Source organism: Sapajus apella, unplaced genomic scaffold, assembly GCF_009761245.1.
Source record: "Sapajus apella isolate SASKATOON/1434 unplaced genomic scaffold, GSC_monkey_1.0 scaffold95, whole genome shotgun sequence".
Lineage (NCBI taxonomy): Eukaryota > Metazoa > Chordata > Mammalia > Primates > Cebidae > Sapajus > Sapajus apella.
This window is the reverse complement of record NW_022437035.1, coordinates 5,983,955-5,996,677: the sequence shown is the minus strand read 5'-3', so window position 1 is coordinate 5,996,677 and position 12,723 is coordinate 5,983,955. Positions and strand designations below refer to the sequence as shown.

General features: G+C 42.6%; 1 protein-coding gene across 7 annotated transcripts in view; it reads right to left on the bottom strand.

Annotated features, from left to right (window-relative positions):
- NF2 (neurofibromin 2) overlaps window positions 1-12,723 on the bottom strand; it is a 94,406-nt gene that overhangs the window by 45,898 nt on the left and 35,785 nt on the right. For 5 of the 7 annotated variants that reach the window (XM_032256801.1, XM_032256802.1, XM_032256795.1 and 2 more), the window contains exons 2-4: window positions 10,179-10,304; window positions 7,327-7,449; window positions 4,882-4,965 (exon numbers count right to left, since the gene is read on the bottom strand). In XM_032256801.1, the coding sequence (XP_032112692.1) occupies window positions 4,882-4,965; window positions 7,327-7,449; window positions 10,179-10,304 (333 nt within the window). The remainder of the gene's footprint in view (window positions 1-4,881; window positions 4,966-7,326; window positions 7,450-10,178; window positions 10,305-12,723) is intronic. The other 2 variants (XM_032256798.1, XM_032256800.1) reach the window with 1 other exon arrangement.

Here is a 12,723-nt window from a genome sequence, read left to right as displayed (position 1 = left end):
AAAAAAAAAAAAAAAAAAAAAAAAAAAAAAAACAAACGAAGTGGGTCTATCTGTTGTGGCAGTTTTAAGTGAAAAGGATGTGTGTGCAGGGGTTCCTCTGGAGTAGCCACCTAGAACAGCCGGCAATGTGTCTCCTCACTTCCACCCGCCACTTCCACACTTGGTGCTCTACAGACATGCCAGTTTCACAATCCCGTTGGCAGGTAAATGAGCACCAGCAATGCAGTTACCCAATCTTATGGGATTGAAATGTTGCCTTATTGTTGCTTTTTCTTTTTCTTGATTACTTGTGAGATGAAGCATCTTTTGTATTTGCTAGCCATTCTTGTTTTCTATAAAGTGCCCGTTCATATCCCATTCATACCATTTGTCTTTCTCTTATTAACCTAAAATTTTTTTATATTTGGTTTCACCTCTTTTGTCAATTCTATGCAATTCTACTTCTAGACACCTAACTTTTTTTTATTACTTTATTTATTTGTTTATTTTGAGATGGAGTCTCACTCTCACTCTGTTTCCCAGGCTGGAGTGCAGTGGTGCGATCTCTGCTGTCTGCAACCTCTGCCTCTTGGGTTCAAGGGATTCTCCTGCCTCGGCCTCCCAAGTAGCTGGGGCTATAGGCACCCGCCACCACGCCTGGCTATTTTTTGTTTTCATTTATTTATTTATTTTTGTAGACACCTACCCTAAGGGAAAAAAGCTTTTGCACATGCACATAAGGAATCACAAAAGGATCTTCAGTTGAGCACTGTTTATATAACAGGGAAAAAGTGGAAACAAACTACCTCTTCCTCAGAAGGGGAATAGATATCAGTGGTTACCATACAGCAGCTAAAATCAATGAGCTACATCTATAAACACAACATGGATACATCTCAAAGCAGATGCTGAGTATAAGGAAAAATATCAATCTGTAAAAGGATATGAAAAGAAGGGATATGCAGAGCATAGCACCATTTAATCAACTTTTACCTCCTGGATATTTTTAAATCAGTCAGTCTCCATCCAACCAACCACCTGATGTGTGAACCTAATATTCTCTCACCAGGACAACTATTACAGCCTTCTAATGGGTCCCCCTGTTTCCAAAGTTGTCTCATTCCAATCTGTCCATCACACAGCCATTACAGGATCTATCTAAAATATAAACCCTTCACTGCATCACCCACAGGATAAAGTTAAGACCTTTTTATGATCTGATTTCCTGCACACCTCTCCAGCCTCAACTCTTGCCACTCCCTATCTATACTTTACACATACTCAATTTTCTAACTCAATTGTATTTTGGCACTCTCTCCCTGATTTGCATTAAAGAGTACTAAGAAACACTAAGCCTCCCCTCCCACAATTCCTTTCTCTTTTCTGATCACTAGGAGTCTTTCTCTCCTAAGTCATTTTTAATTAAGAACACATTTCCAACACCAAATGGTCAATATACAATCCAACAGGTGACTTAAACATTGCAAGATGGTTTAGTGTGTCATGAGACTGTACCAAAAAAACCCTGCCTATACTTTTTTTTAAAATGTATTTGAGGTCGGGTGCGGTGGCTCAAGCCTGTAATCCCAGCACTTTGGGAGGCCGAGGCAGGTGGATCACGAGGTCAAGAGATCAAGACCATCCTGGTCAACATGGTGAAACCCCGTCTCTACTAAAAATACAAAAAATTAGCTGGGCATGGTGGTGCGTGCCTGTAATCCCAGCTACTCAGGAGGCTGAGGTAGGAGAATTGCCTGAACCCAGGAGGCGGAGGTTGCGGTGAGCCGAGATCGCGCCATTGCATTCCAGCCTGGGTAACATGAGTGAAACTCCGTCTCAAAAAAAAAAAAAAAAAAATGTATTTGAGATGGAGTCTTGCTCTGTTGCCCAGGCTGAAATGCAATGGTGCAATCTCAGCTCACTGTAGCCTCCTCCTGGGTTCAAGCAATTCTTCCGTCTCAGCCTCCCAAGTAGCTGGGACTAGCGGTGCACACCACCACACCTGGCTAACTGTTGTATTTTTAGTAGAGATGGGGTTTCACCATATTGGTCAGGCTGGTCTTGAACTCCTGACCTGAGGTGATCCATCCACCTTGGCCTCCCAAAGTGCTGGGATTACAGGTGTGAGCCACTGCGTCCAGTCCCTGCTTATACTTTTGATTCAAACATAACTCAAATATGGTTCTTGTTAACTGAACCATGTGATTAGTATTTGTATTTATACTTTGAGGGTAATTGTTTCTTTATGCTTTGGAATTAACTATGTCTACATCATTCCAACAGCTGAAATACTGTAATGAATACATTTGTGCATAATTACACTCCATGTGTTAATGAGCTCAATTTGCTTTCCCCTCCACACTTCTAAAGTTCCTTTCTGTTTCAGAAAGGTTGTGGAAGTAAACAAATTGAATATAACGGAAGAAACCAGTATCACTTACTGAAAAACTTAGATAAACACGATCATATAAAGGAAATTAGCCTTTAGTGAAAGGCAGTGCTTGCTACCCAAAGACTTCCCTCATGCCAGACAGTGAAAAGGCAAGGGCAAAGTGCTAACTTAGGCAGCCTGGACACCAGGGTTCCCATCCCAGCTCTACCCATTCTGTTTGGCCTGAAATCCTCTCCATCGAGAAGCAGGCTATAAATTTCACAAAAATAGACTTAACTAAAAGTACTGTGAGTTTGGACAAATCACAAATCCTTTCTGAGCCTTAAATTCCTCATCTGCAAAACAGGCATAATACTCTCAAGCCTTAGCTTCCAGAAAGGCTACACTGAGTTTCATACAAAATATTCATTTGAATTGCTTTGCTAAAACCATAAAACACTATGGGCATGTAAGATCTTATTAATAATTAATCAGATATCCTTTTAATATTTACCAGCAGTCCTAGAAACTGGAAGCATGACAGAGTAAGCCTTAGTTTCCCAAATGAAGACTTTAAGCCATAGATTACCTTTATTTGTAAGATCCTTAAAATTTACACCAGAAAAAAGTTAGAACATCCTCCTCCATGTGAGCCACATATGTTGTCTGTGAATCACTTTCATCTCCAAATTAGTAGGATCCAAATTAGCAGGGCTTTCCTACAGTGAAATCTGTTTAAGCAAACATCTGCTGGTTCCCTGAAAAGGGATTTTTTTTTTTCTACAGGTGGCCTTTGAATTTGTGGCCCAAAATCCATGGAAAGAAAATGTAGCCTTTGAGATGGAAGCCCTTCAAAGAGAGGTAGTGTCCTTGAGAGCCTGGGTCTCCCCTCGCCGGGGAGAAAGCGTGCAAAAAGAAACCAGGAAGTGCTCGGATTTAATCAAAGTGCCAATGACCGCTTCATCACTGTCGGGGCGATACTGATTGAAAGGACATATTTTTCCTGTTACTAAAATTCTTGATCAAAGCATAAAAGGAAGCATATGTTTTAGTTGAATGAAGGCCCATTTTCTGTTTTCTCAATTACTTACTTTTCAGGGAAGTAGAATATTGGACACACAAAATGCAATCCTAAAGCCATGAATTCTGCCTTTCTGCCCTTAGCTTTACCCAAGATTTTGTGAATGACCTTGGGCAAATCACTGAGAGCAGATACTTGCTTTAGTGCCTGCAACAACGAGACGGTCAACAACTTCCACTGTTCCTCCCACCCCAGGCCTAGTGAATACTCAGCAAATGTTACGTGAGCCATCAAATGATTAAATTGACTCTGGTGCCTCTATTGGCCTGACCAGCATGTATAGCCCTTTTTACCCTGCAAATGACACAGTTCCTTCCTAGCTTTGATCTGAAATTGCATTAAGCTACCCCAAAAACTGAGCTAAGAGTATTTTATTAATTTTCCTAACCTTATAGGGAAATGGCTTCTTGAACACCTATAATTAAAAAGAAAAGTAAGTGAAAAAATTATGTTTTAAAATCACACAAGTAAGGCCAGGCATGGTGGCTCACACCTGTAATACCAGCACTTCGGGAGGCCAAGGTGGAAGGAGTTCGAGACCAGCCTGGGCAACATAGTGAAATCTCGTCTCTATAAAAATAGAAATAAAAAATAGATAAAATAAAATCACAGAAGTAATCTAAGTGTCCCAATTCTGGGGACAACATCTTGTGTTCTGGTGAAAAGCAGGGAGCAGGGAACCAAGATAAGGTGACATATGACTGAAGTAAGAAATATGAGGGACATGAAACATCCTGGCTGACCCTCTCATTGGTCTTGTCAAAAAAAAAAGAAAAAAAAAAAAGGTCTCTAGTGATTTAACGGAAGTAAACGATTTTGAGCTAACCAGACAGCTCAACTGGGCTCGGTAGGCCGCAGCACCGCAGTGCTCAGTCACATGGACAGCTAGCATATCAGGCAGGGGCAGATGAAGCAGGGCATTCTCTGAGGGTATAGCGTAGTGTCCACACACAGGGTAGCTGGTTCTCAAATGAGTTTGGATGAGGACCTGGGCCTTTCTGACCAAAAGGCCATGTCTGACTAAAATTGGAGACTATAAATTCATTTCTTCCTGGCTAATAAAAAGGTTGTACCACCTGGTTGAGTTTATGGTTTAAAAAAAAAAAGAAAAGAGTTTGTCCAGTAAATGTCATAAACCGCATATGCATAATGAGATACATAGAAAATTCATCTGTCTGAATAAATTTTCTTAGAATGAATTCTAATTAATTAGAATGATACTTATAATTTGTGCACAGCGGATACACACAGACACACACACACACATACACGATTATATAAACACTGGAACAGCGACAGTGGTTCTCCCAAGTCCACAAGTACCATAACATCTCACTTTCTGGGGCAAATCTCTCTGAAGTACAGAAAACCCAAAGAAAGAGAAGATAGGAGTGATCCCATGACCCAAATTAACCCCCAGGAAGAATACATTTCTCTTCTTTGAGCCTACCTTGGCCTGGACGGCGTAAGAAGCCAGGAGCACAGAAGCCTCGGGAGGGCAGTAGATCTTTTCATCTAAAATCTGCTTCTTTACCTGAAAGGAGCAACAAGGGAGATATGATCCTGTGTGTGTGGAAGTGAGGTATGTAGGCTGATCACAACAGACAGCTGCAGGGCGTTCTAATGAGGGCTGCCAGAGCAGCCTGTTCATGATTTTCTGACAAAGAGTACAATTTTTTTTTTACTGATGCGGACAGGTGGAGAGTTCAGTCACAGTAGTTACTGGTATGATGGCTATGCATAAAAACCCCTTATCCCTTCTCTTCATGACCAATGCTGAAGAGTAAAAACAGTCTCTGTAGTTACAACAGAGGCTGACATCTGGGCTATAACAGAGCGCCATGAACCCAAGAAGTGTCAAGAGTAGCTCTGGGGGTGACTACATCCTCGGCCCCTTTGAATACACACAGCCCCAGAGGAAATGGATTTACTTTTAAGTATTAACACAAGACAAAAGTCACCAAGGCTACTGAGTTATGACTGCAGAAAAAAACCATCACTTTCAGTGTGCTGCTCTAAGGGAAAAGGAAGCAATAAAATTTGATCGATTCAACTTTTAAGTACACGTGAGGTCCAGGAAATATAATTCTTAAGCCATAATGTTGAATTAACATATTTCATTGCACTTAATTTTCTTAGAATGGTGCAACTTGGGATGTTCCAGACATAGATGCAAGAGAACTGAATGATGTGGGGGGCACTGAAATAAATACAACAGGAAAGCCAGCTCTCCTCTCACAGATGTCAACAGTCACTAAATTCATAAAAGCGGTAAATTTTGCCTTGCTCAGTCATAAAAATGCCTTCACATTTCAGTATAGGGGAAAATCAAGCCAAAGTCACACAAGAGACAGGCAGTGCTTCCAAGAAAGCCATTTCTATAACATTAGGGCGTTCTGGGACCTAGGAATCTTTATGTGCTTTCATTCAAACATAAAAATTCTTCTCAGGTTTTAAAAGTGATTTTACATTCTTTAAAGAGAAAACAAAACCTGAGATGTTTCTGAAGCAGTGCAACTTTCTAATCCCTTGGTTTCATTTCCAAAGAGAAGGGGGAAAGAGCAACACTATAGAAAAACTGAAAAAGCATCCCCCCACTTTTGTTTTTTGAGACAGAGTTGTGCTCTTGTTGCCCAGGCTGGGGTGCAATGGCGCAATCTTGGCCCACCACAACCTCCACCATCCGGGTTCAAGCAATTCTCCTGCCTCAGCCTCCCAAGTAGCTGGGATTATAGGCATGCGCCACCAAGTCCGGATAATTTTTGTATTTTTAGTAGAGATGGAGTTTCTCCATGTTGGTCAGGCTGGTCTAAAACTCCCAACCTCAGGTGATCCGCCCACCTCAGCCTCCCAAAGTGCTGCGATTACAGGTGTGAGCCACCACACCCAGCCTAAGAGCGTCCCTTTGACCTGAAAATGTCAGAAATAAATTTGTCACCTTTTATACACACACACACACACACACACACACACACACCCCAGATCTTTTTAAAAAAGAAATTATTTAGTGGATTTTATTATATTTAATTTAACATTTGCTGAACACAATATACTGAAGCTGAAATTAATTACAGGAGGGCTATGTGACGAACTACACATCTATCTCTTGGAAATCTAATGCCATCTTTTACATTACTGAAACCTTTGAGCATGCAAATAACCCCAGTGCCAATCACTGCAGCTGGCCATGAAACTGGGGAGCCACTCTGACCCTCAGTAAGAACATAAGTGAAACTGATAAGATTTTCATCCTCAGACTAATTCTCCTCCCTGCGCCTCTGGATGGTCAAGCTGTAATTATGAATTTCCTAATTTCTTCAATTTGGTTGGACAATTACTTATGGAATGCCTACTGAGTACTTAATGATCCTTGCCTTTAAGGGGCTTACAATCTAATGAGGAAGTAAGGGATAAACAGCACAATTAGAGACACAGTGTAGCATGAAGCATGGCGTCTGAAGTACCACATACAGGGAACAAACCAAGTGTCACTGGAGCACCGAAGCCCTCTCTTAATGAGAGCAGATTTTAAACTTTTGGAAGAACTACTGCTTTATAAGACTCTCTCTTCAGCCTTCCTTTGAAAATATCAAGTACTTTTAAGTTAGCTAGAAGAAAACAGGATCCATTTTCAAGGAGGTTTTAAGTTAGGTAGCTACTTGTATCTATTCTTCACCATCACACCTTTGCAATTTCATCTGACACCAATTTTCATCACTCACGTATAGTTCTGTTCTGAACTTTTTTTTTTCCATTACAGAACCAAAGGGGCTGACTTTCCAGAGGTAGAATATTTTTGCACTACAAAGGTGTTTGTGGTCAACTCCGAGGTCGACTTTGCAATCACTCTTGGGCATGTTCTCTCAGAATTATGGGGTAGCCTGGACTGATGTACCTGCAAGAAGAATAAATGCTGTGTGATCTCCTGAACCAGCTCCTCTTCGGCATTCTCAGGATAAAATTTGGCCAGGAAGTGAAAGGTGACTGGTTCTTCCTTTGAAACATCATGCTCCAGCACCTGCAGAATTGCAGAGCAAAAGACAAACACACTGTATTGGCACTTCTTCCTCCTGTGCTACCCTCAGAGAAGCTTTCTCAAGGCGTGCATTAAATTTTTTTCCCATTAAATTTATCACCTTTCCCAAAAGTTGTGATGCTACAGTTTGAAGCATTCACAAAGTCATCTATAACAAGAGGTAATATTCTCTTCCCATGGTGTTTCTGAATCAAATTAATCAACAGCCCCAAGAAGTGAGTAGAGCTAGAATTAAGGCATAAATGTTCTCAGGGCCACAGAAATAGTTAAAAAACAGAAATTTATCACTCTATCTTGGGCACTGTCCTTTATGGTAGGCAGAAGGTGTTTTCATTATCTGAAGTAGTGGAATCTTCCTTTATTCTTTTTTTTTTTTTTTTTTTTTTTTGAGACAGAGTCTCGCTCTTGTTACCCAGGCTGGAGTGTAATGGCGTGATCTCGGCTCACCGCAACCTCCGCCTCCTGGGTTCAAGCAATTCTCCTGCCTCAGCCTCCCGAGTAGCTGGGACTACAGGCGTGCGCCACCATGCCCAGCTAATTTTTGTATTTTTAATAGAGACGGGGTTTAACCATGTTGACCAGGATGGTCTCGATCTCTTGACCTGGTGATCCACCCGCCTCGGCCTCCCAAAGTGCTGGGATTACAGACTTGAGCCACCGCGCCTGGCCCTTTATTCTTTTTTCTTGCTGCCTACTGTCAACATTTAGGTCCATGTTAGAATATAGCTTAGAGGGCTGGGCACGGTGGCTCACACATGTAATCTCAGCAATCTGGGAGGCCAAGGCGGGTGGATCACCTGAGGTTAGGACTTTGAAACCAGCCTAGACAACATGGTGAAACCCCATCTCTACTAAAAATACAAAAAAGTAGCTGGGTGTGATGGTGGATACCTGTAATTCCAGCTACTTGGAGGCTGAGGCAGGAGAATCTCTTGAACCCGGTAGGTGGAGGTTGCAGTGAGCCGAGATCATGCCATTGCACTCCAGCCTGGGCAACAAGAATGAAACTCCGTCTCAAGGTAAAAAAGAAAATAACTTAAAAATTATGAACTAGATCATTATGAAATCATCTAAACAGTGGCCAGGTGTGGTGGCTCACACCTGTAATCCCAGCACTTTGGGAGGCCAAGGTGGGCAGATCACGAGGTCAGGAGCTCAAGACCAGCCTGACCAACATGGTGAAACCCCATCTCTACTAAAAATACAAAAATTAGCTGGGCGTGGTGGTGCATGCCTGTAATCCCAGCTACTCAGGAGGCTGGGGCAGGAGAATCTCTTGAACCCAGGAGGTGGAGGCTGCAGTGAGCCAAGATTGCACCATTGCACTCCAGCCTGGGCAACAAGAGCAAAACTCCATGTCAAAAAAAAAAAAAAAAAAAAAGAATACAGTTTAGAGATGATGAACTAGATTGTTATAAAATCATCCAAACATTAAGTAAGCAATAGAAGTAAAATGTGTCCATCATGGCAACTCTTTGTTTCAAGAAACCTCCAGAGATGCCCCACAAAATACTTTGAGTACAGTCTGTAAACACTGCCTGTAATCTTCGAATAATTCCTTCCACCCCTGTAAAGCTTGAACCATCTGCTCTCCAGAGTGAATTTCAAGACATAAACACGCCATGTGACAGGCTACAAGGCTCCATTAACATGTGTCATAATGTATTTCCTTTGAGCAGCAATTCCATGGCTCCTGATGCCCCCAGTCTAATAACCATTTGGCCAACACTCAGCTATGATTAAAATTCACTTTGCTAAGAATCATGAAAAAGATACAAAAAGTTTTGCTGTTTTTGACACATAACTCCATGCTTCTGTCCAAATTCTAGATGGCAATGCCAAGAAAATTCAAAATCTGGTCTATGACACCCTCACTGACAACGGCACCCAGTGGCACTTAGATGCTCACGATCATTGGGAATTACCACTGAACTTACAACCAGCAGGGATTCCAATGTGAAGATTTAGATTACCGTGTACATATGTGAACACAATTTGAACACTTAAGCTTTGAGTCAAACTAGTAAAAAAAAAAAAAGAAAAAAAGAAAAAAAGGGAGGCTTTCATTGTTTATCATGCTCAGGTAGGCAACTGCTGGGGCCACAATTTGGGGTAAGAATCAGACATTGACTTGTTCCCTTAGGCAATTTCCATTTCCAAGCCACACTAAAATTGCCAGGAGCCCAGTTTTCTTTACCATGCTTCAGAAGCTCCTGAGAATCCTGAGGACAAAATGGACATTCTTTCACCCTGGGGACCAGGCACTCTCTATTTCTTAGATAATATTAACGATTAATTCATGTTGGACTGATGTTTCTCAAAAAGACTTTTAAAAATTCCCTAAAGAACACAAGCCCCAATACTCTCTCAAAGACATAAATTGGTTATTTTTAAGTATAAGAAGATAACAGTAATTTTTAGTTATAAAGTGAAAGGCATAAAGCCAGAAGCAATCAGGCTGGTAACAGTGGGTAAAGAAGCCAGAACCAGCAACGGTCTAATCCTGGTAACTTCTGCTTGCCCGGGAGAGCCTGTGAGGAGTAGGAAACCGGCAGCATCTCCAGGTCCTGCTTTCTGCATGACTTAATTCAGGAATGTGCCCCCTTCTCTACTATACAGCTACAGCGCCCCAGTGATGAGCTAGGCGCCTGCTCAGGGAAAAACTGGAAAGCACACGTCAGCCCCACCGGTTTCTCGAGTTCCAGCCCAACCTTCTTGTCCATTTTGAGCCAGGCCACTGTGTCCTTGATTGTGTACTGCAGTCCAAAGAACCAGGTTTCTCGAAGCCCCAGAGTCCGGCACACCAAATCAAATAGGTCCTTCCCTTTCCACTTCATCTGCAATAACAAACCAATGGGGAAGGACACTGTGAGCAAACATCATAATCCACTTACACAAAAACCTTTTCTCTGCACTCTCCACTCTCAGATTCCAAAACGTGGGGATGACACTAAGAGAGCTGATGCGGACTGAATTCCTAAATAATTTTAAAGCTTCCCTCACAAACCCTTGAGTGGGAAAATACCAATTAGAGCTTAATGGCTTAATCACTGCAAAGCATACACAATATCTCCCTTGGACAGTTCCTCACGGATCTTAACATCCCCAAAGCTGCTAATTTAGGAAAGCTGGTAAATAAGCATCCTCATTTAGGAGAGTCTAGCCTCTTAAGTTAACCCGGGGAGATGGCCAACTTCAAGGCACATTCATTTCCTTTAAATTTTTTTTAATCATGAATTTGCCCTTTGATAAAAGGCTAGTGCTCCTTTAAATTAAGACAGGTTTTACCACAATTTTTTTTTCTTTGAGACGGAGTCTCACTCTGTCATTCAGGCTGGAGTGCAGTGGCACGGTCTTGGTTCACTGCAATCTCCGCTTCCTGGGTTCAAGCAATTCTCCTGCCTCAGTCCCAGCCTATAGCTGGGACTACAGGCATGGGCCACCACGCTCAGTTAATTTTTTTTTTTTTTTTTTTTTTGAGACGGAGTTTCACTCATGTTACCCAGGCTGGAGTGCAATGGCGCGATCTCGGCTCACCGCAACCTCCGCCTCCTGGGTTCAGGCAATTCTCCTGACTCAGCCTCCTGAGTAGCTGGGATTACAGGCACGCGCCACCGTGCCCAGCTAATTTTTTGTATTTTTAGTAGAGACGGGGTTTCACCATGTTGACCAGGATGGTCTCGATCTCTTGACCTCGTGATCCACCCACCTCGGCCTCCCAAAGTGCTGGGATTACAGGCTTGAGCCACCGTGCCCGGCAATTTTTGTATTTTTTAGTAGAAACAGGGTTTCACCATATTCGACAAGCTCGTCTCGAACTCCTGACCTTATGATCTGTCCGCCTCAGCCTCCCAAAGTGCTGGGATTACAAGCATGAGCCACTGTACCCAGCCCACAATTTTTTTTAAATATAAAGAAGCTGTAATTAAAGTCATAAATCATGGAGAAAAAGAACCATGAGAGACAAGACAGTCCAATCACAGGTCTCTCCTATCAAGAATGCCTAACTGAGGCCAAAGGGGAAGCTACTCACTCAGTCACCCAGAGCAATTTCAAACTCCTGGTATCTAAACCCAAGTGATGAATAGATATCAATATACTGTAGTGTGTTCATCTTACAGCCTCACATTCAAAAGAACCTGAAAGCAATGGCTTCTAAACTCTTTTCTCAGCTATTCCATCTGCTATCTGGAAAAGCAAGTTCTATGTCTCAATGAGGGAAGAGAATGGCCGGTAGTTTAGTAAATGTTGCCACCTAGTGGTTTTCAAGTCAAACCACCCAGCATGTTCCCATCCTGCTTGCCCATACTCCTTGCTGCTTGCCCCCTCCTTGCCCCAAACCCCTAAGTATCAGGTTGACATTCAAATACACACTCGAGTGCATTAGGATCATATGAGACGCATCACAGGAATGGTGGTCATGAATGAGTAATCTTCGATTCAAATACAAGGTCGTCAGACATGGGAAAAATGAGACCACACAAATGTAGAAGCATCCGTCCTTTCCTGCCCTCATTAGACATCTCCACTCAAAGTGTTGGCACACTGAAAATGTACAATGAAAAGGAATGAAAAAAAAAAAGAAAAAGAAAAAGAAGGAATGAAAGCCAGGCACAGCAGCTCATGCCTGTAATCCCAGCACTTCAGGAGGCCGAGGCAGGCATATCACCTGAGGTCAGGAGTTTGAGAGCAACCTGACCAACGTGGAGAAACCCCGTCTACTAAAAATACAAAATTAGCCAGGCATGGTGGTGCATGCCTGTAATCCCTGCTACTCGGGAGGCTGAAGCAGGAGAATTGCTTGAACCCAGGAGGCAGAGGTTGCGGTGAGCTGGGATCGCGCCATTGCACTCCAGCCTGGGCAACAAGAGTAAAATTCTGTCTCACAAAATTAAAAAATAAAAGGAATGAAAAAAATTTTTAAGAGGCCAGGCATGGTGGCTCATGCCTGTAAATCCTAGCATTTTGAGAGGCCGAGGCAGGCGGATCACGAGGTCAGGAGATCAAGACCATCCTTGCTAATACATGGTGAAAACTCCATCTCTACTAAAAATATAAAAACTAGTGGGGCATGGTGGCACACGTCTGTAGTCCTAGCTACTTGGAAGGCTGAGGCAGGGGAATCACTTGGAACCAGGAGGCAGAGGGTACAGTGAGCCGAGATCACGCCACTGCACTCCAGCCTGGCAACGGAGCAAGACTCCATCACACACACACACACACACACACACACACACACACACACACACACACACA